The sequence below is a fragment of the Pseudonaja textilis genome, chromosome 5 (assembly GCF_049901715.1).
Source record: "Pseudonaja textilis isolate UNSWEBS1 chromosome 5, rPseTex1.2, whole genome shotgun sequence".
Taxonomy (NCBI): domain Eukaryota; kingdom Metazoa; phylum Chordata; class Lepidosauria; order Squamata; family Elapidae; genus Pseudonaja; species Pseudonaja textilis.
The window spans coordinates 3,277,663-3,305,657 of NC_141994.1; the positions used below are offsets into that span (position 1 = coordinate 3,277,663).

Below are 27,995 nucleotides of genomic sequence, written 5' to 3' on the forward strand. Positions count from 1 at the left end.
ATTGATCAAAATTAATCTTCCATAGCTGCATAGGATATAGCACAATTGTTATACTTTATTATTTTCATTTGATAATTTGAAATATTCACATACAACCAAGACATTCAAACTTTATTAGTATTATTCACTGTTCATCAAGTTTGCTTTTTCTATATAACATAGTCCAAATAATACGGTTCAAAAAAACTAACTGGAATAGTGTGGAAGAAAAAAAAAAGAAAATCACACACTTCATTTGTAAAAATACAAACAAATGAAAACAGCGAGGCTCCAATTTTTATCTTTTAGTGTATATCAGTCTGTATTAATTCTGTGATAAGAATGGGAACCTGGTTTTCTTGCTTAACTTGATATTTTTTTATGCATACATTGTAATTAATTTGCATTCTGCAGCTGACAGCGTGCTATTAATGTTATTCATTATATAACTCATTACCTTGGGAAAAAGCCAGTCATGTAATCTGTATCAGAATTTTTCCAGCCACCCACAAATTAGAGCAGTAGATAAGCATTTCCCAACTTGGTACTTTGTAGAATTTCTAGCCAGCCTTTGGTCATATTAGCAGCTAAGAATATGTAAATCCAGTGTAGCTGGAAGGAGCTACATTGAGGAAGATGGACAATAAGATGTAACAGATTTAGCAAGTGAAGTACATTCCTTATGGTTTTTAATTCTCACCGATTGCACTGGTTTGTGCACAAATCAAATTTTCAGTATGTTAATATATTAAGAATATGGTCAAATAACCGTTTAAATATGGAGGAGAGCTTGGATTTAGGTCACTAATTCTTAAAGATCGGATATCTTCATATGGTAGAACTGAAAAAAGATGAGAGGCACACAGGTTCATATAAAGGAATGGTGTACAAAACTCTTAGGCAACATGTGCTGAAGAGTAATGGGAGTGCTTCTTCCAATCCTTCCGTTGCGATGTTAATTGCCAACTGTTTTAGCAAGGGAAACTCTTGTATTAACAGGCCCTTTTAGCATGTTCTTTCTTTTTAAAGCATTAAGTATTTAATTTATGTCGCTAAATATATTTATATTTTTTAAAATTCACAGAAAATGAGACTATACTACAAAATAAATACGATCAAACCCAAGCAGACTGAAGTGTCACGCCTTCATAATGGGTTAAGAGACAGCAGCTACATTTAATGTAAGTTGATATGCTGTAGAACTCTTGGTTTATATATATATACTTAATGTTCAAAACAGAATGGTCCTGTATAGAATGGCTGCATATACAGTACATATGCATTCCGTGTGCATTCTTTTCAAGCAATATTTGCAAAGAGGAAAGGAGTCTTATTTTGGTTTTAAGAGTAGACATTGTTACTCTTTGGAACAAGCAGATAATAAATTCTACATACAATGTGGAATATTCATACTATTCCTTTTTGATGGAGTTTTTGTTTCTCCTACCATCACAATATAGCCAGCACAATGAAAATAAGTAGAGGGCAAAGCAGACAATTAAATCATAATGATACAACGTTACACAAAATACAATGAACAAAAGGAAATAAAATATTTTGTAAGCAATATGCTTTAACACAAGACACTCAGCAGGTGAATTATAAGCTTCATTTTTCTGGCTAGAAATTCCTGTATGATCAAAAAAAGCCTGCTTATCGTGTCTGATAATATTCATTTTCTTTTCAGTTATTAAACCTTCCGAAGCTAAGCTTGTTTCTTCTCTTTCTTCAGTGGATTCCCTAATTAAAATTGTGGGCCTTATTTGTTTTTCTGGACTGAACTCTGTTTGATGGGAAAACTGGCTTATGTTTCCTTCTCTGTTCTCACTAGGAAGAAATTCTTGCAGCTTAGTGGTATTTGTAATAACATGAGTTGTTTCATCTTTTGGGTTGAAGTTACATCCAGATTGAGCGGCAATTTCAGTTGAAGCATTTGTGGGTGGAGGCGACATCTCTTCTACTTCAGCAATACGAAGGCCTGCAAATCCTTTGGGAGATATCACTGAGGAGTTTTTATAACAGCTTCCCACAACATTTTTATCCAAATGGCACATTTTTGGTTCAGTTGTGGGACCTAGGTGAGAAAATGAACTCCAGATGCTTCCTTCTTCAACTTCTTTATTGTGTAAGCCTTGTGAAGAATGTTCTGAATGATTCAATTGCACACCTTCACAATGCACACCTTGTTCAGAAACAATTTTCCCTTCTGCTGAAAAAGGACAAAATATTTCAGTTGATGGTGAATTATTTACAGAATTATGTTCTGCTTTGGCAAGCATTTCATTTGCCGCATGTGTTGAAATCATTTCCACATGTACTGTTTCATATGTGGGCACATTATTAATATGTGAAGCAGATACTCCAAATTTGGTGTCACATAATACACCCTCTCTATTGCATTGACAAAGAGGATAATGTGACCCATCATTTTTTCCTTCATGTATATCAAATACCATTTCCTTTTCCTCTGTGGGCCTGTCACTTAATGCAGTCTCTTGGGGTAGCTTAACAATTACTGCTTTTTCACTAGCAGACATTTTTTCAGGAACACTTTCTGATGTCATTTTAATTGTAGAAGCAGCTGTAACTGCTTCTGCTTCTTCTTCTTCTGTATTATCATGCTTAGTGACCGAGGTCTCCTCATACCTGAATGCATCTTGGCAAGTAAATAGTTCATCTGTGGGACTTACTTTCAAACATCTTGCATTGTCATTAATACCCCCCATGGCTTCAACTCCTGTTAGTTCCTTTATCTGCACTCTTTTATTTGCTTCACTTTGCCTTTCTGCCAACTGATTTTCTGAACCACTCGGCGTTTGAATCATCAATCTGTCCCAGGTACTCTGATCTTTAAGAATAATCGTGCCAGGTTCACTTTGGCAGGGTTCTACCTCAGAAATATTTATGTTTTCTGGATTATCATTCTGACTGTACTTCCTTTTTTCTAAGTTGTTTCTGCTATCAGACATTTTCTTTGTGTTTATAGATTGCATAAACACATTTTCATCAACTGGTGGTACAATATGGGATTGACTTTCCCAAAGTGTATTATGAAGTTTCTCAGGGATTCTAATTTCTTCTTTTTTTAAGTCATGATTTGATTCATCTATAATGCAACTTTTGCTTTCTGTTTTATTATTATTTGAGTTTCCACTGTCACTTAAATATGGAAGCCCTATTGATTTTGACATTTGCTCTTTTATTTCACCTGGGACACTGGAAGTCATTACTTCTTCCCTTTGAGGTAACTTAGCTAGCCTGTTAATTTCATAATTATCACGTAAGACATGTTTTCTATACCTGCTGGTAAGAGATATTTGTTTTTCTGGAGAGTTCTCTAAATTTTCTAGCATGATTTCTTTTTCCTTATCATCATTATACTCAGACTTATGTTTTTCTTCTACAATGTCTTCTGAATGAAAGCTTGCCAAACAATTTTCTGTGACATCAGCATTTGCCATAGCATCACTATTTAAACCACTGTTTAAACATAATTTGTTTTTGCTTTCAACTTTTTCTCTTTGGGGTTCATGTCCGATGTTTTCTGAATCTAACTCTGGAATTTGGAAAGCTGTTTCCTGCTTAAGTTGTTCCTGGATTGTCTTAATATTATTATACTTTCTTTTCAATGCATTTTCTTTCAACTTCCCCGCTTCATCATCTTCTAAGGAAATAGTCTCCCTTGTTTTTTTGAAGTTATAATTATCCTCACCTATGAATAATGTCTCTTTTGTTTTATTTCTTGGGACATTCTTAGATTCCTCACTTTGAACATATGCTGGATGCATTCCACAATTGCTTGAGACAGTATCTGGAATATTCTGGTTTTTATTGATTTCAGACCAATATTCTGGTGAGAAATAGGTTTCATTTGGATTCAAACCCTCTAAGGACTGTGCAGTTTTGTTTAGTAAGTCAACCTCACTGCATTTTTCTGGGAACAATAACTGTCTATTATTTCCAACGGAATATGTTTGATTATTCTGCAGTTCTTTGTCTTGTAAAGAATGTTCAGTTGAAGAGCTTTTAGGCAGAGGTTGTCTAATCAAGCCAGGCTCTAGCTTGTCCCCCGGTTGTTGTAGTTCATTTGGAAATCTAACAGGCTCAGTTGCATAGGAACTCCTTTCATTCATTGAAGAACTTCTGCTTCTAGTAAAGTGATGACTTAGCTGAAATAATAGAATAAAAGAGTGTGAAACTATGTGTGAATGTGTAAGTGAATAGACTATATGCCCATACTCATACACACACACATGAAAAGGAGTTCAGTTCAAGAAATATTTTTTTCCAATAAAGCCCATTTTCAGAAAGCATGCTTCCAAGCTGTTTACAAAATGAATATTGCATTTTAAGTACATGTGCATGCACAGCCACAAAGGGCAACAAACAAACATAAGAGGCAAAAAAAATTTCCACTTTTCTTCTTTATGTCTGTCCCCATCTTAGCCTGTTTATTTATGAGCTCCGTAAGCTTCAAGTATGCTTCAAAGAAATGAATCCTGAAGAGAAAATTCTATACAAGGCAAACTAATTCATTCAAACAGCACATTCCATTCTAGACATGCTTTATTTTAAAGTGAATGCAGTGACACAAAATATCAAGGCTAAAGAATGTACAGGGGTGTCCAAAGGCACATTTGTACACGGACAAATACTATAAGGATTATGTTTATTTTATTCTTCTCTCAGACCCCTCAGACAGGAATGGTTTAGTTAGAAACTGCAGAAACTGAGAGTTAGGAAAGGCCACCAAGAAGTTTCTTTAGTATCACTCCAATATTAAATTATATTATTCAATAGCATTTGCATCTTATGGCATTCTTCCCTTGCTTTCAAATGCATAGTTGGATGGTTCTGTACCAATCAATTAGAAGATAGCAACTTAGATACTCCCTTATTACATTTACACTTTCTGCAGATACCCCTATTACAATGTCTCCTATTAATATGTTTTCTGCAAAGCCTCTGCAAACTATTAATAGTAAAACGTCACTCAAAGAAAAGTGAAGGAACTAATGTTTCTGCAAATTCTGTTTTAATGACCCTCTGCCAACTAGTCCTCAAATGTATCTGAGCTTTTCAGTGATGCCAACTGTCAGGATTTAATAGTGAGATGCCTGTTTCTTTTCCTCCTTATCTCCCTCCTTATAACTGACATTTGCATGATTTCAATAATTATATGCAAATCTTACAATTTCCCCTTCTCACATAAGGCTGATGTTACTTGTCAACTGCTGAGCTGTCGTGTGAGCCATTGCCTATCAGTTTCAAAGATTTGGTTGCATTTCCATTTATTATAGACCTCTATTGTTTAATTCATTATGCAGCCCATAAAATTATTGGACTGAGCTTTGACCAGGGGTGTAGATTTTTTAAAAACTCTATATGCTTAAGTCTTGTATTGGAGAATGCTATGACTTTGTTCATAAAAATAATATTTCAATTCTGATTATTCAGGCAATAAAAGCTCCATTCTGAATGACAACTTTGAACTCTCCTAAAGTTAGAGCTAAGATAACTTTGGGCTGAAGAATTGTCTTATTCTCTACCCAAAATGCCTGTGTGATGCTAATGTTTAGTGTATCCTTTTGTGTGTTTCAGATTTTATATTTTCACTCACAAACGCCATTATATTTCCTGCTTATTTACTTGTGTATATAACTATGCCATTTTTCTTCTCATAAAATGCAGGCTAACCCACTGAATAACATTTATGCAATATAAGTGGCATTGAGGTTAAAAATAATGTTTAATGTGAACATATAATTATTTATAAAATCAGTGTGATTTAGTCAATATTGGGATTGTGTGTGTTATATCTAAAGGATGGTATCTGTGGTCAAATTTTTGAGTTTAGAAAAACAATAACTTAACTTTCCCTACTATTATTCTCTCCAGAATCAAAACTTCTGGACAAGGAGCAATTTTTAAAAATCAATTATACACCAGGTGCACCACATTAAAAATTATTTTACGCAATTATCAAATGCTAAAAAGATTCACTTGCAACATCATTGCTTTGGTCTTTCATAAGCCTCCAAACAATCACTGTTGAGTAGCCATTAGTTATAGTCTATGTATGGCTCTAACTGTAAAACTAAAAAAAGGAAAAAAATGCAATAATAAAAATCAGAAAAATAAGAATTTAAGTTATTATTCTTCTATTGTTTTCAAATTGTCCCTTATATCCTGTGATAAAAGAGAAATAAGTTGTTAAATGAAAGGTAACAAAATTAAATGTTTCAAAACATCCTACATCCTTTAATCATACTAAATATATAATTAAAACTCTGATAGTAACAGCATTGGCAAATTATGTAGTATACGTATCACCACTGTTGAAGTAGAGAAAGATCTTTCTCTTGTGGAATATATAATAATATTGTCTAACTGAAGCGAACAAAGTTTGGTGACCACAGACTGATCATTTTTTAAATTATTTGGGATGGATGGGTACTTTGTAGACAATACAGTAATCTTTCATCAAAGTAGACAGGACCATGATTTCCAAGAATGAGGATTGAATTTTGGAGGTATGGAGATTAGTGACAGCATTCCTGAACAATTGGAAAAAAAATCTGAACAATTTTCAGTTGTTTTTTTAAGAAAAATTCAGTGGTATCATTTCACCCCTCCAAAAATGTCAGGCCTGTGTACAATTCATCTACTATGAGCTACTTTCCCTCAACCTTCCTCAGTAAGAAGATTGCAATCCTTTGTTTGCTGAGGAAACGTATCAGAATATATCATTTGAGTTGATACACATAATAATCTGTCTGGGATATCCAATAACAAATCCCAGCTGATTTTTTTACCACTGGTTTTTAGAATTTTATACTTGAACAACTTAATAAGAAGTTTAAAATATCCACAAAATAATTGACAGATAATTCAATAAGATGCTAGCGAGATAGGGTGGGAGGAGGGAGAATAAGATGGCGGCGCCCAACTAGGAAGGTGAAGCTCTCACTCCTGGAGCACTATCTCCCTATAAAGCCACCACCTGAACCAGAAATCACTTTTAAAGCTGCTGCTTGCACCAGTAACCGTGAGTAAACCTGATCCCAAAAACAAGCCCAAAAACGCTGGATTCTGAAGCTGTGGAGCCCAAATAATACTAGCATAGCTCCTGCTAATTGATCCGGAGTCCTCCTCTCCTCCCCAGAGAAGTGAAGCTCTTCCATCGAGCCTATTAACCACACTGGTGGAGCTCTTGAACTGGATCACTTGGAGCCCAAGGAATGCAAACAACGTACCTTCATTTAAATCCCTCACACAGCTGATAGAAGTATCTTCCACGCCAGACAACGCGTTTCCATTAATTTCCCCCACAGTTTCCCCGGAGCCACATCGGACAGCTGGCAGGAGAAACAAGGAGGGAGGAGAAAGCCCTGAGGCTCTTAGGAGCCAAAAGTTACCCTGAACGGCAGAGGAAGGCTTCAGTTGTTGAGAGGAGAGAACAGGCTCCTTGACTGACACAAAGAAAACCCCTCCATCCGAACTAAAAGGAGAATTGCCTGCATAGCTAAATCAAAATCAGTAAGTCAGCTAAGACAGAAGTGAAAAGAAAGGAAAGATCTTGTAACAGCGTGCTTAGTCTTGGTTAGAAGCACTCAAATTTCTACAGTGGAATTTTCCTCGGAAAGTGGGACTCAAAGGAGGAAAATAACTGTGATTAATGATCTGGAGTGACTGTCAGATTTAGTAAAAAAAGGTATTGCAACTAGAAGTAACTTTAAAAGTAAAGACTATTCAACTTGAAGAAAACTATTACAAAACAATCTTATTCAGAGACACACTGATTGTAGTTAAAGTGTTTTAATTCAGAGAGTTTTGCTCTCTTTCAAAAACCCAGCGTGCTTTGAACATCCTGTTACAGCCTTTTGTTTACAGAGCAATAACAGCAGCATTCAGAGCAATAAATTCCTCTTACCCAGTCTATCACAGCTGCTACACCCCTTTCCTAAGAGGTCTGTAGGGGGCGTGCATAAGCGCACCAACGTGCCTACCGTCCCTGTCCTATTGTTTCTTTTATTTTTCTTTTATTTTTCTTATATGTACTCATTTCATGTATTCATAATTATGTATACACTTTTACTTATCTCGTAAACAATTGACAAATAAATAAAATAAAATAAATAAATAATAATCAGAAGAATTATTTTTTATTCTATTGAAGAAAACTCCACTAGCTTTCTCATGTCTCCCCAGGAGAAGCTTTGATCAAGCAATTGGTTGGTCTAAATACATGTGCATTGTTTGCAACAGGAAGAAATATTTGTTTATTTTAGAAAATAAAAGAACAGAAAATGCTGTTTGATTCCACCCTCCAACACTTTGACATGCAGCTGAAAAGGATTTTAGAGTACTTTAAAGTCTTAGCAGTTTCTTTCTTGACATTGTTCTATAAAACAGGGATCCTCAACCTGTGAGCCGTGGCCCATTACCGGGCCACGGCCTATTTGCAACTGGGCTACATGAGTAAAGCTATGCATGTACATGCCTGCCCCTCACACAAAACCATCCCCTCCCTCCTCTCCCTCCCCCTGAATCAGGCTGGACAACACTGCTGTAAAAGATTCTGAAAGATTCTTACCAGCAACTCCAATTCTTTCTCATTTTCTTTGTCATCTTCATTACAGCCATCATTTTTTTCTTCTTCATTTTCTTTTCTGTATTTATTTTCATTATCCAGATGTGAATAAACGATCTGGGGGATATCTAAAAGAATTGAATTATTGAATAATATTCACCTAGATGCTTTGTTACTTTAAAAAATAATAATAACACAAACGACAGAAGGTGAAATGATTGAGACCATCTACCTGAGATTCTGGAATTAATCCAAATGTCTTTATCAGCCATTGTCAATGTTTCCTCTTTACTATGAAATGAGAAAGAAAACAAAGGGACAATAATTAAAATCTTTTTCTGGATTTTTAAGCAATAGTATTATTATAATTAATGTAGTATTTGAATAAAATTAGTTTTATTTTTCTCATCTGGCTTCATGTGTCAATGTCACCATAGGAAAATAATCACAGTAACCTAACCTTTCTATCTCCTTCCATAAATTTAATCTGAAATGAAGGGATCTCAAAAAACTTGGTGTCTCCTATATTGTGTGGCAAATTATCCATGTGAACATTGTATATTATTGCACTAAGGACCATTCTGCAGAGGCCTTACTGCAGTGTGCTCTCTACTTTTATCATTTGGCGCATGACAAATCTGTTGACTGGACTTTTATGTTGGTTTAACCATGTCTCTTTTGGTACAGTATTTAAAATACAGTTTGATATATTATTTTCAGTTTGCCTTTCATTAGTAAATGTTCTTTACAAATCAACATATCAACACAAAAGAAATTAAGGAAATGTAAAGTTGGCCTTCACATTTCAATATTCTAGGGTGAATTGGAACAATAAAGATGAAAATGTTGGTAATTCCAAAACAGGATTAACATATGGCAGAAGGAAGGAAGGAAGGAAGGAAGGAAGGAAGGAAGGAAGGAAGGAAGGAAGGAAGGAAGGAAGGAAGGAAGGAACCTTGGTTCAAAAATCTCTGCCCTCTTCATTTGGTTATATTTTAGATACCAATGACAAATAACAAGGGTCATAAGATACTCAATCACTACTTACTATTTGCATGTTCCTTCTATTTAATGATTGATACATAAATAGGAGATTATATTATAGGCAGACTCAAATTGACTGATACTTAGAAATAAATTGTTCCAATTTGTCTGGACAGTGTTCACCTGGACTCTAGTTCAGTTCAAGAGAAACATCTCCTTCAAGAGGCCCATCAAAATGATTAATGAGATTTAGCTGTCAAGTTTCAAATGGATTTTTTGCTGTTGCAACTATTATCACTTCTCAGCTTGCCAATGAACTATGGGGAGAGGGAAGGTATAGATAGAACTAAGCTCCAGACATCAAGATGCCAGCCCTGGGAACCAAGGACATTTCAGCAGGTGTTTACCCAAGTCAAAAAAGACTTTCTCACAACAATACCAGAAGTCTCCATTGGACAATGTGACCTGGCCTAATAGGCAGGAGGAAAGACCTGAACTTCAAAACGATGCTATAGGGCAGTGCACACCAGAACAAGGATAGTTTTTCTCTGAATGCCATCACTCTGCTAAACAAATAATTCCCTCAATACTTATTTAATTATTTACTAAGACTGTATTACTATTATTCCTCTCATCCTTCCTAGTACCTATCTCTTCCCACTTATGATTATAACTGTGTTGCTTGTATCTTTACAATTTATATTGTTTTATTTGTTTCCTAGTGTGATTTGATTGCTTATTAGTAACCTATGACTATCACTAAGTGTTGTATCTTATGATTCTTGATGAATGTATTTTTTCCTTTATGTACATGAGAGCATATGCACCAAAGACAAATTCCTTGTGTGTCCAATCACACTTGGCCAATAAAGGATTCTATTCTAACTTTAACTATATGGGTTTCTGTGAGAAATAGTTAGATCTGGTTTTGCCTTCATCTTTGCCAATATGATATACTCAATAATGTTTTGCTTTAAGAGATTGGATCTCAGCTATGCTTGCTTTGGTTGGGTTTGTCAGTCAGAATGTTGACATTAAACCAGATCAACAAAATTAAAATCGACAATGTCCACACCATCAGGCACGGGAATAGACAGCAGCTGAATACATTTGTGAATTCTGGAGGCTAGTGGGGAAACTGAGGCACTGGCCAGAGCAGCTTCTGGTCCACTACTTCCAAGATGCCCTGAAATGAGAGTTGTATCACATCTGCCTGCTTTGGGGAATACCTGAATGGATGCATGACTGATACCAAATGGTAGAATCAGAGCTGGACCTAGTGGGTTACAAATGGAATGGAAGAGTGTGGAACTGCCCAAAGAGGAGCTAAGAGAAGCACCTGCTGGGCTGGAGAAATCCTATTGCGAGAGCTTCTGCTCCCTCCAAAGCCCCGAAGCATGGACCCAGCCTATGCTTCCAATGCAACCAAGAGGGCCACTGATCTGCAGCCTGCCCAGCACTGGCGCTCATCTCAACCTACGTTAGGAACTCATCAAGAGACCATCCAGTTCATGATAGCCCCAAAGATGGCAGAAAGTATGATCTTGGGGTTACTTTGGCTCACCAAGTGAGGACCCATTGTGCATTGGGGAAGGGGAGAGAGACATGTGGCCATAACAGAAAAGGCCAAGAAACCCCTGAAAAGAAACCTGGGCAGGCCCAGCCAGTGGAGAGAAAAAAGAGGGAGAATGCACAAAAGTCACCTCTGAGTTGGTGCTCAAAGGGCAACCCATTTCCCACAAATACTGGTACCTAGTGGAGGCATTCAGTGAAAAAAATGTGATGTCCTATCCCATTGACCCATGGATTGTGCCATCAAAATCTTGCTGGGTGAAACTCTCAAAGGCCGAAATATACTCAATGACCCCAAAGGAAATGGGGGAATTGAGAAACTACATTGATAAAAACTTGGTGAGGGACTGCAAAATCCCAAGTGGCAGCCCCCATGTTATTCAAGGAAAAAAAAAGATGGGTAATTGAGATTATGTGTAGATTTTAGTGATGTAACCGCTCCTCCTCATGAAAGACAGGATGGGACATTTGGCCAAAGGGAAAGTGTTCACTAAACTGGACCTCATGGAGGCATATTACCAAATCAAAAGAAGGTCAAATAGAAAACCATCTTCAACTGCCCATTAAGATGCTATCAATTTAGAGTGATGCCCTTTGGATTACAGAGAGCCCAGCCATAGACACGCAGCTGATAAATGAAGTGCTACATAAGCACCTATACAAAGAGGTACTGGTATATTTAGATGACATTCTCATCTATTCTGAGATGAGGGAGGAACATGTAAAACTACTACGTAAAGTGCTGGACAAACTCCTGAACACTAAGCTGTATGCCAAGCTGTCAAAATGTGACTAGTCTAAACTACTTAGATTATAGAGTATCTTGTGAAGCAGTGGAGATAGACCCAGGGAAATGAAAGCCATCCTAGAATGGCAAGCACCATGCACCTGAAAGCAGTTGCAAGTTTCCTGGTCTTCACAATCTTCTACAGGCAATTCATACTCTCCTTCATAAAGATTGCCTTACCTATCACAAAACTGCTAAAAATGTGGGGGGGGGGAAGAGAAGCCTTAGCCCATCCAGATGCTAAACTGGACAATGGAATGTCAAGAAGACCTTGAGAAACTAAAGAGACTATTTGCAGTCAAGCCAGTCCTAAAGCATCCCAATCCTGAGGAGCCATTTGTGATCCAAATGGATGCCAGTCATGTGGCAGTGGAGGCAGTTCCCCTCCAAAAGAACGAGGGGAAACTGCAACCATGTGCCTACATGTCCTGAAAGTTGAACGAGACAGATAGGCATTGAACAGTGTGGGAAAAAGAAACCTTTATGGTGCAATGGACACTGCTAATATGGAGACAGTTTTTAGAGGGCAGCAAAATCCGTTTCAAAGTATGGGCTGACCACAAAAATTTAGAGGCCTTAAAATCCCCCACAAACTTTCCCCAAAGCATGTATGGTGGGACTCAATACTTTAATCAGTTTGAATTCACATTGAAATACATCCCGGGGGGGTGGGAGAACTTCCTAGCCAACATGCTGTCCTGCATGCCCCAGTGTAAAAGTGCTCAAGAGTGGTCAACTGAATTATTCCCATGAACCAGTTGTCAGCACAAGTGACTACTTGGCAGTGAACAAGTAAGATGACCCTTAATCCCAGTGAGACTTCTGGCTGATGTTGAGCCAGAAGCAGAGAACAGAGTTATCCATTCCTGCTCTGGCTTCTTGCTGTTTGTGGGCTCTGGAGGGAGCTGAAAACTGCCTGGGGGGTGGTGATGAAGCCAAGGAGGGGTGTTCCATGTGGTCCCAGGAGAGAACACAACTCTCCCCTGGAAATCCAAGAAAAACTTCTATGCTACGACATGGAGAAAGGATTGGACAAAATGGCTGCCACAAAGTTGTGACAGTCATGACCATCTAAGCACTCTGCAGGAATGGAGATAGTGAATGGTACCTAGAGCAGGATGAGAAGAATCTTCTTTATCTTAAATTTAACTCCAAAAGACTATCTAAAAAGGAACTGTTATTTTTAAAGTGGTGGCAAAAGCATTTGGAGAATTTTTAAAAATTTTAAAATTGAAAAAAAAAGGGAGAAGGCAAATGTCTGGGAACCATGGAAAATTGGACCTTTAAAATGGACAGACACTGTATTGAAAAGGCATTTTAAAATAATGGAATCATATAGTTTAAAAATGAATATTATCTTATTATTTTGGATTGCTATTTTTAAAATCGGAGAAAAATGGTTAAAATTGGAATGGGGCGCCACTTGATGACAGAAGGAAGGAACAACTATTCCCAAAGTTGGAAATTTTATGAAGTGATTTTGAAGATTTTGATATAAGATTGAATTTATAGACATGAAGTTTTTGGAAAATCCCAGAGACAACCAGAGGCCCCAGAAAATTACATTATAAAACTGAACCGATGGAAAAAATTATGAATATATTACCTTTTAGATTATCTAAAGGAAATCGATTGATTAACTTTTGAACTGAAAGACTCCTGGATGTTGGATTTATAGCTTGAAACATGAGGCTCAGCTTATTGTTGGACAATTGGGCCAAAAAAAGGAATAAATAAGAATAATGATGAGTAAAATATGTAGATAAATTATGTTGGAACTATGAGATATAAAAGATATTTTGAATAGAGGACTTTTGAACACTTTGAACAAAATACAGGACATGGTAAAAAAGCTGGAAACGGAGTTGCAAACAGCAGAGACGCAAGCAACAGAAAGAAACCCAGGAAGAGGAGGAGCCAACTGGAAGTATAATCAGAGAAACAGAATGGATGATATAACAAATGAAAATAAAAGGCAACAAGGAAATAAAACTTAATATGATAATGATCAAGGCAATAAAACAAGGGGGGAATGTTCTATGGGGAAAGTTACAGGATTTCTGATATACTCTGGGTCATCACATTGTTCTATAGATTTCTGGGCTTAAAGCTATATAAATAATAATGTATGGAAAAGAATGTCCTGGTTAGTAACGCTGATCCAGAGAAAATATTAATTGTAAAAATTAAATAGCTTTAGATCGAGGAGAATCCACCTAAAGGATCAGAGACAAGCATCACGCTTTTCAGTCACAATTAATATAAGCTTCTGATCGACTGCTAATCTGTTTTAGAATGTTGTGAGATTGCAGCCTTTTCTGTCATATGTGAAATGGTAGGATTGATCCTGAGATATGTTTTGTGCAAACAAAATAAAATAAAACAGCATCATGTGGCATTTTTTAAGTGCTTAATGCTTTTCAAAAGCAAGCCTTGGAGGCTGTGGGAGCTTGGATGGGAAATAACATACTTCATCTGAACCTTGGTATTTATAACCTTTGGTCTTGGGTGGGCATGCACTACACCAGACAGATCCAGTGTGCAATTTGGAGTGTCCTCCTGGACTTATGGTTCCTCCTCCTGGACATCAACAGGTGCAGGTGGGAATTGTGCTTAGGAGGCCCTTTGCTGAACTTTGTGTTATGTGTCGGTTACACCATTTCCTGGATAGGGTGGGTCTCCACTCAATATCACAACTCAGATTCAAGACCAATTAGTTTCTCCGGTATCTGGGCTGTTCTATCCAATCTCATGCTGAATATTCTTAACAGCTAATAAGATTGTTGGATGAGCAGGCACAAAAACAGCCAGGGAAGTGATTGAAGCCTGCGAAAAAGGTCCCTCATCAGTCAACGGGAATGCTGATATATCAACAGTCTATCAAATACTTAGAAGGTGAGAGGTGGGCAGCACAAGCAAATGACAGCTAATGACTTAAAAGCCAGACATCAACACACCCCAATCAATATCTAAAAAGTCACTTACAACTGGCACAATAAATACCATACACAGAACAGCACACACTCTGCTAGAGAAAAGTTTCCTGAAAATGGGCTCCAGCATGAGTCCGAAAATTTAATAGAAAAAACCTCTGGTCCTGGTGACCAACCAGATTGGATCTTAATTGGGAATCAGCACTGGGAAGACATAATCTTAATGAAAAACAAGCTCCACCAGAAGCCATGCTGTATTATTACATACAATATTCTCGGGCATAAAAAAAAGGTAGATTAAGATATGTAATCATAAAGTTGGAAACGAAGGTTTGTTCATGTCTGGAAGTTTGACCTTATTCTTAGACAGATATTTCATGTATATCAAGTGACTGCCAGTTCTCATAACTATTTTCGTGTGTATGTTGAAAAGATTTAGGATGCCAGTTTTTATGTTGATCTTATGTAGACTTGGATAGCATTAAATCTCAAAGGATTGCCTGTTGTTTCCTGTATTTCTAGGACATTTTTGCTCTTTTTTAAAAATTCAAATTAAAACAAACTAATAAAATAAAGTATGTTGCTTCATAAAGCATCTATCTATCATCTATCTATCTATTTATCTATCTATCTACCTACCTATCTATTTATCTATCCACCCACCTACCTATCTACCATGGATATACAAAGTCTACACACCTCTGTTAAAGTGTCAGGTTTCTGAGATGTAGAAGAAAAAATGACACCAAGATAAATCAATGCAGATTTTTTCTAACATGACACAAAAGCTATATAGTTCAATTGAAAAGCAACTTGATTTTGGGGGGCGGGGGGAAATAACAATAAAAAAGTGTACAATAGCATGTTCCATTACTGTGCGCACTCCCTTATAGGTAGGGATGTGACTTTGTTCAGAATTAACCAACTACATTCAAACTGATCTTAAATACTAGCCAGGTTCCACCTGCCATCAAAGTGACTCTCACCAAATTCATATAAAGTTCTGACATTTCCTTGCAGCAAAAACCATGGTATGCAAAGAATAAAAGGGACTTCATTGTTGGAAGTATCAGTCAGGAGAAAGGGTACAAAAAAAACATCCAAGGCATTGGCTATGTAGCACAGTCAAGTTAGTCATCAACAAGTGGGGAAATATGACACAATAGTGTCCTTACCAAGATGTCCCTCCAAAATTGATGAAAAAAAACCCCTCATCTGACAGGCTACCGGCAACAATTAAAGGCGCTGCAGGCATTTCTGGCAAGTATTCTGAAAACAGTCTGCCATATTCTTTGTATATTTGAGTTGTGGAGTAGGGTGACAAGATGGAAGTCTTTTCTTACAAAAAAAAAAAAATCCAAGCCTGGCTACATTTCCAGAAACCTAGATCAAGTCTTACAAAAGCGTGTGGGAAAATGCATTATGGTGTGAACTTTTTGGCCGTAATTCCAAAAAGCATCTTTGGCGTAAACACCATACTATGCATTACCAAAAGTACGCCATACCCGCAGTGAAGCATTGTGGCAGCAACCTAATGCTTTGGAGCTGCTTTTCTTTGGCTGGCATTGGGGTTTTAGTCAAGGTGGAATTATGAACATTCCAAATATCATTCAATTTTGGCACAAAACCTTCAGGCTTCTACTAAAATGCTGAAGAGGAATTTCGCCTTTCAGCATGACAATGACCCGAAGCATACCTCCAAAATAAATAAAAGGATGGCTTCACAAAAAGATCAAGTTTTAGAATGGTCCAACCAGACTCCAGACCAGAATTCAATTGAAAATCTACTGGGTGACCTCAAAAGGACAGTGCGCAGGAGACCTGACAGATTTGTAGTGCTTTTGCAAGGAAGAGTGGGCAAAGAGTCCCAAGGCAAGATGTGTCATGTTGATAGGCTCCTATTCTAAAAGACTGAATGATATCATAAAAACAAAAGGTATTTCAACAAGGTATTAGTTTAAGGTAACGTAGGACAAACATGGAGAAGAGTAGCAGACTGCTTCCATGAACACCACCTAGAAGCCAGAAGACATTATGAAAACTGCTTAATTTCACAAAACATAGAGAGACTTAGCCATAGTTTCAACTGGGAAAGTCCAAAAACACTAAACAATTTCCTGAAGTCTGGCACTTTGATAAATCACCCATCAACAGGCACATAGACATAAACAACATCTATATAACATTGAAAAGAGACAATCAAAACAAAAACGGAACAAAAAGACTAACACACCTCCTCACCAATCAATACCAATAAAGATTAACAGAGCAAAGATTAACACCATGATTAATATTAGACCAACAATCAAGAAGCAAACAATACCCCAATCAAGGAACTGCCAAACAAGCTTAACAGTAAATACTCAACCAAAGAACCGTCAAGACCATTCCCATCATCACTGATAAATCACACGATTAGAATATAAAATGAGAGCAAACCCCATTCCCTACTAGCAGTGATGAATTTACCTAGTTCAGTTAATGAAACATCTGCAAGAAAACAACCAAGCTCAGAAAGCACCAAGGATCATTCTTTCAACCCTGAGGTATAAATAATCTCCTCTATCAACAATCTCTACAGTTGAACAGTCATAACATTTGTCTCTCATTTCTGGCAGCATCCAGATGACTTCAGATATACCGCAACTCCCGTATTTATCAACCAACCTGCTATTGGGTATACTGAAATGATCAAGAATTAAGATCTACAGGACTTTTAAATCAATGGCTTTGAGAAGTTAAATCTTTTGTTTCCATCTTTTTAACGAACAGAAAGAAACACAGAAGTCATACATTACAATCTGCCATCTTAATTTCTTTTCTGTGATTGTGACTTACTCCTGTATAGGGTATGAAAAGAATAGAATATAGCAATTATAAGATATAGAGCACACAAAAACAAATGTGTGACAAATCAGAGAAATAAGAGACTGATAGGGAATACTCACTATATTTTTTACTCGTGCTACTTCCACATGCATTCAAACACTCATAAATCATTTCTTTTGGGGGGCATAAAATACTGCTGTGACAATCTTCTGGGTCACCAAGGCACACAGCAAGCCTTTTGTTGATGAATTGAGCCTCAGCCTCTCTGGTCCAGTAACTATTACAATTATAATCAATAAAATCTAAATGAGCAATTCAAAGAAAATTCTGTTCTTTTAAACATCCAAAGCTATGGTTTCTAATAATGTTATTAATGTAACCTTCACATATAAAGTTTAATAATTGGTTTACCTATCATATATATAACAATATAGCTGCCTATGTTTCCCCACTCCTCTAATAGTAATTATTGAAGGTTAGAAATCATTGTTTATATGTATTGATAAAGTCACAGCTGCTGGAGATATGATTGCTGTATAATAAATTGATATTGAAATTCATATATACCAGAAAGTTTACTGAAGTGCAATAGAACATTAATATGCTAATTACGTCATTTTTCTTGTGATTGACTCTTTAACTTTCAGCTATAACACAACCTTGTTTCTGTCCAGCAGTGATATATTTTTTGCTAAATTTCTATTACAGAAAGCAAGATTGACTTTGTTTCCTGATTGGATAATGAAATGAAGATATAGGGTACTGGTTTGACCAATTCAGCTAAATTACATTGCTATCAAGCCACACAGCTTGTGCTGTCAAGCGAGGCTTATTTTGTTCTTGTTCTGCTCAGATTTTATAATATTTTTCATTTGGGATTTTATTAATATTCTAAAAATATAATTTTCAGCAGCGCAATATCTATAGTATAACTCAAAAGCATTGCAGTCTAAATTAGTTTTTGAATTGTATACTATTTTTCATGCTTATACTTGTATTGATTACAGCTATTCCAGTACATGTAATTTGAAAGAGAAGGAACTACAGCTAATAAAAGTATGTGATGGTTTTTAAAAAGAACACATTAGAAAATACTTCCTTACCTGCGGTAAGATTAAAGTATTTCACCAAAAGTTAGGATATTTCATTTATGAATGTTTTTTTTTTAAATGAATCATATTTCAATTTCCTGCAGTAATAAACAATTTTACACAACTTGCTGTTTCCAAATTTCAGGCCTTCAAGGCAACAAATCAAATGTAAAATTGTATCTAACTGAACAATTAGAACAGGATCATATTTTTTAAAAAAACTTCCCTTGAGTATATATTTCATTGGATACTTGCTATTAGCACATCAAATTTACCCTTTTTTGATACTTCTGATAAAGACTGTAAAATTTGTCCAGATGCATATGTTTAGCACTAGGCTTTAGATCTGAGGTAAATACGCTGATGGTAAGGCCTGCATATAGTACATGTCTATTCCTCTTTAAAGCAGCAACATCTTTACAACTATACATTTCCTAGGAAAAACGTGTTCAATTTAAATAGCAGCAGATGTGCTGTATATGCCCCCTCACGTGGTTTAAAATATCCTTCTGCCTGCAAAGCCAAAGACTGACTACACAGCTGTATTTGTAAATCCTTCAGATTACTAAACACTACTTAAAACTTTAGAGATTAGAACAACCTTTGAATTAGGATTTGGAAAAAAATACCCTAGACTATACTACAATCCAGACAATAAAACTTGCTATTCCTTTTTCTAAGTTGTGTTTTTGAGCACTCTTCAAGGATAGCCCAAAATAAATAATATTGCAATAATAGAAATTGATAGTCACACAGGTGACTTTTGTTAATCTTGGTCATTGTTCAGAAAGAAGCATAATCAAGGGAAAACTTAGTACAATGATTTCTGGGCATAGCTATCAACTGACACCTGAATGGACTTGTACCAAAGAATGGACTTGATATTTCAAAAAGTGTACTATTCCATCCAGAACAGATGTACTTGTAATCCTAGATCTGTTTATTTACAAGATATTGACTGTCTTATTTTAATACATTTCAATTTCTTAGACTACTTTTGTTCTGTCGTTGTGTCCAGACCATGAGGGATCATCTCATTACCACCTTGTTGGCTATAAGATACAGAGGTGCAGTTGTCATCCGTATTAATGAAATCAATACCAACTATTCCAGAAACATAGGTGATATAAAGTTTATATAAACTAACCATAAGATATAAAACTAAGGAATTACACAGGCTATGTCTAGTCTCAAATTCCAATAAGAAAAGCTTCAGATAATCAGCTTCATCTAAGAAACCCTGAACCTGCAGTCATTTGTTCTGTTATTTTGAAGAGGAAAATTGAAAACTGGCCAGTACGAATGTATTTTATTAAACAGTTAATGTTCAATAACTGTTCCTAAATAAAATGAAATGTATAAATTTTCATTATATAAATGGCATGAATCATAATAAAGATTCCTTAAACTGAATGTGACTTCTAGTGAATTTCTTAGCAATCCTTCAGAAATGGTTTTCTGCCATTTTGTGGAGGATTTTTGGATTTCCCAGTTCTAGGAAGTTTTGAAATCCTCTCTCTACAGTACATACTTCTCAGATCTTACACCCTAGTTCTGTGGTGGCGAACCTATAGCACATGTGCCACAGGTGGTGTTGTATATAGACATTTGCATACTCATAATACTACATTCTGATTGGACTATCATTGCCGCTTATCAATTGGTTGTTTAACAACTACTGCGATTGGTCCGCCTGATGGCGGGACGTTTAAAAAGATGCCATTGGCCGCGAGCCACACGAGCAGCCGCTATAAAAGAGGCTGCCGCGGCTCCAGTTAAGTTGAAGTTACTGACAGTTAATAAAGAGCTGAATTCAACTCCGGTCTCGAGTCTGATCTTGTTTTCGCGACAGAACAGGTGGCATGCAGAGCCCTCTCTGTGGGCACACGTGATGTTGTCCAGCTCATCTCCACCACGCATGTGCGTGCGACTCCCACCAACCAGCTGGCCTTTGGGTCTCTGCCGCACATGCGCAGGGGTAGGCCGCATGCATGGGATGGGGACACATGCACAAGGGCGCGGGGTGCTTGTGCATGCATGGAGGGCCACACATGCATACATGGGGGGGCGCATGTGTGTGGGGGTCACCTTGCATTTTGGGTATGTGCGCGCTTTGGGCACTTGGGGGCCAAAAGGTTCGCCATCACTACCCTAGTTTGTTTCTTCAAAATTAGCCAAATTGGCAAAGGATTGAGAGCTGGAACTAAGCCCATACACATATCTAGCTCTCATTAGCCAAGATAGACACAACTCATCAAAGAGTGTATACATGAGGCTTTGTTTCTTGTACATATTCTTTAGCAGAATTAAAAGAAACTTATCTACCCAAATTTGACAGTTGGCTGCCACAATCACTACTCTCCAGTGTTGGTGGTTTTGGCTGCTAGAGTCAAGATTGAAGAGGGATAACTAATGAGCTGAACGTTATTTTTTGTCTATGGATATTAGATCTGTGCTAAATCCAAAGAAATTAAAAAAGATTAAATATGTTTTTGCAGTGTTCTTGGTTAAAGCTCTCAGACTGTGAATCTCTTAACATTCAGCCTGGTTTGGTATAAAGAATCTTAAGTAGGATCAGCCAATAACAAGAGTGTTGTTTATTCATTTGTCATTCTGTAAGTTAAAATGCCTCCTCACAGTACCAAGGAACAGCTGCACTGCTGGTAAATATCAGGCATATCATCAGTACCTAATAATAGCAAAAAGCTTAACCAAATCCACTTGCTGATTGCAGTTTGTCAGCTTAGTGGTTATGGTAAAACTCCTAAATTATGAAAAAGCATTCCCTTTTAACTGATGATTTGCCATGAGTTGATAAGCTAGTGATACTGACAAAGGAACATTGTAAGTAGAAAATTCAAGGCAGAGGTTTTTCCTTAAAAACAAAGCAAATTATCAGATCTTAGCATTGCTAAGGATTTAGAAAGATGTATTGCAAAAAAAGGCAAATTAATCAATAATTCCTAGTCTTCATAACTACTGTCTTAAGAATCAAAGGCAGCAACCTCAGCATCAATGGTTAAGGAGAAGTTATAGTACAATTATGGCTTTCATTTTCAGGCTTATACAGTTCCAGACTGGAAGTGGCCAACTACATATGATAGAATTCTGGATTAAACTAGACTGCTGGATTAAACTAGTCTTTCCTTATGTTCACTCAGTTTCAAGATTGCATATCAAATTTGTTTGGAATATGTATTCAAAATCAAATGCGTGATATAATCTGGTAAAAAGCAGGCTGATATAAAAGAAATAATAAATATAATATGGGGTGTGATGGCAAGCAAGTATAAATATATTTACACGTAGAAATGCTTCAGAGATTTACAAGGTAGACTAGACCAGAGGTTGCCAACCTTTTGGACCTCAGGGACCATCAAACTCATAATTTTAAATCCCGTGGACCAGAGACCCTGGGAAAATCCCCCAAAAAAGTCTTCAGGAAAATTCCCCACCCCATTTTCCTACTGATTGATCATTCTTTATTTGGGATCACAGAATACCATCTCCAGCTCTGTTCTCGGGGTGGGGGTGGGGGGAAGAGAGAGAGAGAGAGAGAGAGAGAGAGAGAGAGAGAGAGAGAGAGAGACTTTTGGCTACATGCAAAGAAAGCAGCAGAAACAGCAGAAGTCTTTATTTCTCTCCCCCAAACTTCACCAGAAATGAGTCTTTGTGAGACTTGTCACACTGGCACAGCCATCTTGGAGCAGGAGGCCTTGCAGGGTCCCAAAGACTCATTTCTGGTGGAGTTGGGGGGAGAGAAAGAAAGACTTTTGCTGCTTTCCTTGCGTGCAGCCAAAAGCAGAAGAAAAAAGAAGTGGAAAGAAGCAGCCCAGTGGCCAGGCAAGGCGCATGGGGCAAATGGGGCAAGTTCCCCTCCTCCGCCTTTTTCCCACTCCCCTCACTATCTTGTGTTGATCGCAACGCAAGCAACACAAGCCTTGTGTTCCTGTGGGCCATGTGGGTGGCCTAGCCTTGTGTTCTTGTGAAGCCTGGATTAATTGCTTTGGGGGGTGATTGGGGGTGACATTTCTCTGCAGACCACCAAAATTTTCTCGTGGACCACCAGTGGTCCCCGGCCCACTGGTTGGCGACCACTACCTCCTGTATAGACATCTGTAACTCTGTAAACTGCACTGATGTTCTCATTACCTTCAGTTTTGGTTGCCATGATATATATATAAAAAGTTGAGACTCAAGAAAGAGTGCAGAGAAGAGCAACAAAGGCTAAAACGTATGAAGAATGGTTGCGGGAATTGGGTGTGTCTGGTTTAATGGAAAGAAGGACTAGGGGTGACATGATAGCAGTGTTTCAATATCTAAAGGGTTGCCACAAAGAAGAGAGAGTCGAGCTGTTCTCCAAAACACCTGAGGGCAGGACGATAAGCAATGGGTGGAAACTAATCAAGGAGAGAAGCAACTTAGAACTAAGGAGAAATTTCCTGACAGTTAGAACAATTAATAAGGGGAACAACTTGTCTCTAGAAGTTGTGGGTATGCTAACATGAGAGGTTTCTATGAAGAGATTGGACAACTCTCTAAACTGCTCTGAAGATTTATTTGAAATGGAATAGCATTTCCTGCTTAAATAGCGGGTTAGACAAGAAGATTGCCAAGGTAACTTCTGTTATTCTGTTTCAACTGCCAGTCAGGTTGTTGTATTTTCTATATAAATTGGGAAAAACTTGGTCTTCAGTTCAGGAATCAAATTATACTTATGTAAGATATATGGATACTCCTTATGAAATTTACAAAGTAGAATGTAAATGAAATGAAATATTAATATTATGCTTCTTGATAGATTTACTTGTTATTTCTTTTATTTTACTATACATAGTATCTTTAAAATTAAGAGGAGGAATTGAAATAATATGTGATATATGATCCATGCATACACTGCACAATATAAAGTGTAAATATAATCTATACATATTTTAAAAATTAATGATTAATAAGGCTTCACCAAATCCATTTTCACATTTCAAAATATCTGCACAACCTTAAGGACTAAAGTCCAATGTACTTTAAAAATAAAACAAGGTTAAACAAATCTTTTGAACAATTTACAATTTTTATGGTTCTCATATATATGTTGTAAGAATTCTGCACAATGCAGTACAACCTTTATTTTTCTTTCTGCGTTTTTTTCAATCAGAAATGTTTTTGATGCATCACCTTAGACCAATGGTCATTCACCCTTGTTCCGTGAACCAGCACCTGATCACAGCGTGCCAGAAACACGCAAAGCAAGTGAAACCCCCCTCTGTGGGATGCAGAGAAATTACTCCAAACCTCTCTCTGCAGAACCAGTCCCTGGTGCCCCCAAAATTGGGGGCCTCTGTCTTGAGATATCTTTCTATGGGTATGCACAATACAGAAAATGCATTGCTTTGAAGTCAAAACGTATACTGTGCTTTGAAAGTCTTGCACGTTCGTGGTGAACTGCACTTCAGATGGACTGAAACCTGGAGTGTTTTGGTTGTTCCTGGTTTTGGCCAAAACAAAATCCAAAATAATCTTAAGACACCAGTAGGGCAAGATTCTCAAGCACTTAGTCCTTGATATTTCTGCTTTTCCTGCCTTTCTCTCCAAACCCTTTTGTTGGGATGTGCATTCTTCGACGTTATATTAAAAACCCCCACAAATGTATTGTTTCAGGCATAAACAGTCTAAAACTGGAGATTCCATTCATGAGACAGGGAACTTATTTCACATCCTATACAGGGGTAGGATTCAAAATTTTTAACAACCGGTTATGTGGGCGTGGCTTGGTGAGTATGGCTTGGTGGCCACGTGACTGGGTGACTCAAAAGAGAGAAAATCACTTTAACAATGCTCTTGGACCAGGAGGTTGGACTAGATGACCTCCAACGTCCCTTCTAGCCCTGGATTGCTATGCTGTTTCAAAGCATCCTCTGAAGCTGTGTCTAGTGCCAGGGTTTGTGGTCCTTCCTTCCTCTCCTTTTTCTCTCCCTCCCTCCCTCTCTCTATCCATCCATCCATCCATCCATATCTCATTCACTTTCCCTTCCCTCCTTCTCCCTTCCCCTCCCTTTCTTTCTCCCTTGCTGCCCCTTTTCTTTCTTTCTTTCTTTCTTTCTTTCTTTCTTTCTTTCTTTCTTTCTTTCTTTCTTTCTTTCTTTCTTTCTTTCTTCATTCTCCTTCTTTCTCCCCTCCTTCCCTTTCTTTCTCCCTTCCTGGCCTCCCTCTTTCTCTTTCTCCCCCTTTCTTTCTTTCTCCCTTCTCTCCCTTTCTTTCTTTCTTTCTTTCTTCCTTCCTTCCTTCCTTCCTTCCTTCCTTCCTTCCTTCCTTCCTTCCTTCCTTCCTTCCTTCCTTCCTTCCTTCCTTCATTCATTCATTCCCTTCCTTCCTTCCTTCCCTTTCTTTCTTTCTTTCTTTCTTTCTTTCTTTCTTTCTTTCTTTCTTTCTTTCTTTCTTTCTTTCTTTCTCTTTCTCCCTTTTCTCCCTTTCTTTCTCCCATCTCTCCCTCTTTCTTTCTCTTTCTTTCTTTCTTTCACACCCCATTTTTGCTCCCAGGAGGCTCCAGGGAGACTTACTAGGTCCAAAACAGGGTGCTGGGTTGCAGTGCACCCCTCTCCGTGCCCCATTTTGGGCCTAGAAAGCCTCCCTGGAGCCTCAGGAGAACCAAAATGGGGCATGGGGGGTCTGCACAGCCCCACACCCTGTTTGGGCCTAGGAGGTCTCCTTGCACTTACCTGGAACCCAGAATCAGACTCATGGGGACTCCTGGAGGGGAGGGGCAGGGTGAGGTAGGGCCAGCTGGTCTTCAGAACTACCAGTTCACTGAACTGGATGTAAAATTAACATCGGGTTCACCTGAAACTGGCTGAATCCCACCCTGATCCTAAATTTCCTATCCTCTCATTTCTAAATCCAGGACACTGTTGTCACATTGTCTTGGTTCTTCAATAAAATTATAGCATTGATCTTATCTTTCTGACTCATCACTACGATCTCACATTTTTAAATAATGGACTTCCCCTTGCCTTGGGAAGCTGCAGCAGACTGCACTTACTTCTGGCATTTTCACAATGGTTCAGATTGATTTGAATGAATTGGGAGAAGTAGCCCTACTGAGATCAATTACCAGTTTCCTAATCCCACTTTAGGTGGATACATTTAATTTCAAGGTTCTGAAAGAAGACACTGATAGATTCTATCACGGCAGATGATATAATCCAGACAACTGAGAAAAATGGCTTTATGGGGCCAGAATGTGGTTTGGAGCACTGTGAACTCCAAATCATATTGTACTGTAATGATAACATGAAATAAATACTGCAGAAATAATGTTTTCTGATATTAGCATTTCAGATCAATGCTACATAGCAATCTGTATAAGATATATAGCAGTACACTATTATTCCATTTACTGTATGTCTTACAGCAATTTTGTAAGAAATAGTTAGTTAAGAGAGAAAAGGATTTGTGCTGCAGCATCTAAAAAGTGACTTGCATAGTACAATCCAGATATCATGGACCATAGCCTGCATATTTTCCTATCAGTAGGTAAAAACTATGGCTGTTAGAGCCCAACACATGTAGATAGCATATTGGCCATATTTACAATCTCCTTTATACTCATCTGTTTAATTCAGAAAGTCAGGATGCAGACTGCAGAAGATCACTGAACATATCATGGGTTTACACATCTGATTAACTAAAATAGCTAATTAATGCATATGGATCTGCTTTGGCTATTGGCTCCTTTCCTGAATATTGTCATTAGATTCTTTAGTAGGATCTGGACAGAAATATTCCTTGTTCTGAGTTTGGATTTCACATTTAACTGTAAACAAATTGCAAGCACATGGTTTGTAGGTCACACAGTTTGGGCAAAGAGTCAGGAGCCGTGAATGGGTACATTAACATTAACCAAATTTCTTCAAATGTTTCCATATCTTCTCTGTTCTTAACTTCATAAAGCTATTAATGAGATACTATATTTGTTTAAACTTACTTATATGAATTTTCATACTATTCTGATAATCAGCATTGTAATATTTTATACTCAACTGTTTCTTTGCACATATGTATGTATATCTGCATCACGTTTTATTTAGTGTACCCACAATATAGGCGTGGAAACTATAGAGTTTTTACAATAAACAAGCATCTCACCTGTTCAGTGTTGTCTTTAAGCAGCCTTTGATATGTTTATTTGTAACTCCTTCCTGAGGTTTATTATTGTCCAATGACGATGCAGTTCCCTTTTTATGACAAATCAAAACATAATTTTTACTGTTATTGTTTGACCAAAATATTCCCACAGATGTCTCATATCGTATGCAAAATTCAACTTTAGCACCTTCTTTCTGATAAGGAGGAACCAATGAAATCTTGAATAAGAATTGGTCAGTCTCACCATCACAAGAATTTGGCACATATTCTGCTAAGATGTCATAATAAGTCAGCCAGTTGTCCAAAGACATTCGAACATAGACCAACTTCTGAAAGGTTATATTCAGAACACGAATGATGCCCTTCATACATATTACGCCTGGAAGAAACTCTACAAACTCTAAACATATTTTATGTGCACGCACAGTTTGCAAAAGTTCCTCTTGTGTGGTGGGAACTAGAAACAATGGAGTTAAATAGAATTCATCCACGGGCACATCTTCATCTTCTAGATCATCACTGGGCTGTGTAATTGGATTATCCCAGCTATCAAACTCTTTAACAGATACAAGATCAAAACCAAATGCATCAGCAAAGGAAACTTTTCTTGCAGTAGTTGAGGGGATTTCTGCTTCCATTTCCTCAGAAGAATCTGAATTCCGCCTTCGGGGAGCAGGGGAGAAACGATGCTGATGTGTAGCTTTAACATCTTCTTCTTCTGAAAAGCAATTGCTTAAAGTAGGAACTTCTAATAAGTTCTCCCTACCAATATGACCAGGTTCTTCAAAAGACTCCATTGGGTTCTCTGATATAATCTGAAAGAGAGCAGTCTGTGTAGTGGCAGCTGATATTTGAAACTCTGTGATTTGAAACAAGGATTACTATTACAGTTGACACTGCAAAAGGAGCCTTGGCCTATTAATAGGATCAATGGCTTTTTAAATATGTTAGGCCATTATGTTGGTCTAGGACTGCTATAAAGACTTTATATGATACCTAAGCCACTCTCCAAAGGCCTGTAAAGGAAGACTGCTGCAAAGAAACGATAGTGAAGACATTCTCCTGTGATTAATATGAAGGTCTGA

The 27,995-nt window shown here is 37.4% G+C and overlaps 1 protein-coding gene across 2 annotated transcripts; it reads right to left on the reverse strand.

Annotated features, from left to right (window-relative positions):
- Positions 1-35: 35 nt before the first annotated feature.
- Positions 36-27,752, reverse strand: PPP1R3A (protein phosphatase 1 regulatory subunit 3A). 2 transcript variants are annotated; one of them, XM_087933991.1, is made up of 5 exons: positions 26,911-27,751; positions 8,805-8,863; positions 8,576-8,700; positions 3,692-4,148; positions 36-2,188 (listed from the first exon to the last, which is right to left on the reverse strand). In XM_087933991.1, exons 1-5 carry the CDS (start codon positions 27,705-27,707, stop codon positions 1,392-1,394), a joined length of 2,235 nt encoding a protein of 744 aa, XP_087790117.1. In that variant the 5' UTR covers positions 27,708-27,751; the 3' UTR covers positions 36-1,391. The 2 variants fall into 2 exon arrangements, with proteins under 2 accessions (XP_087790117.1, XP_026568904.2); XM_026713119.2 differs by having other exon boundaries at positions 36-4,148; positions 26,911-27,752.
- Positions 27,753-27,995: the final 243 nt, after the last annotated feature.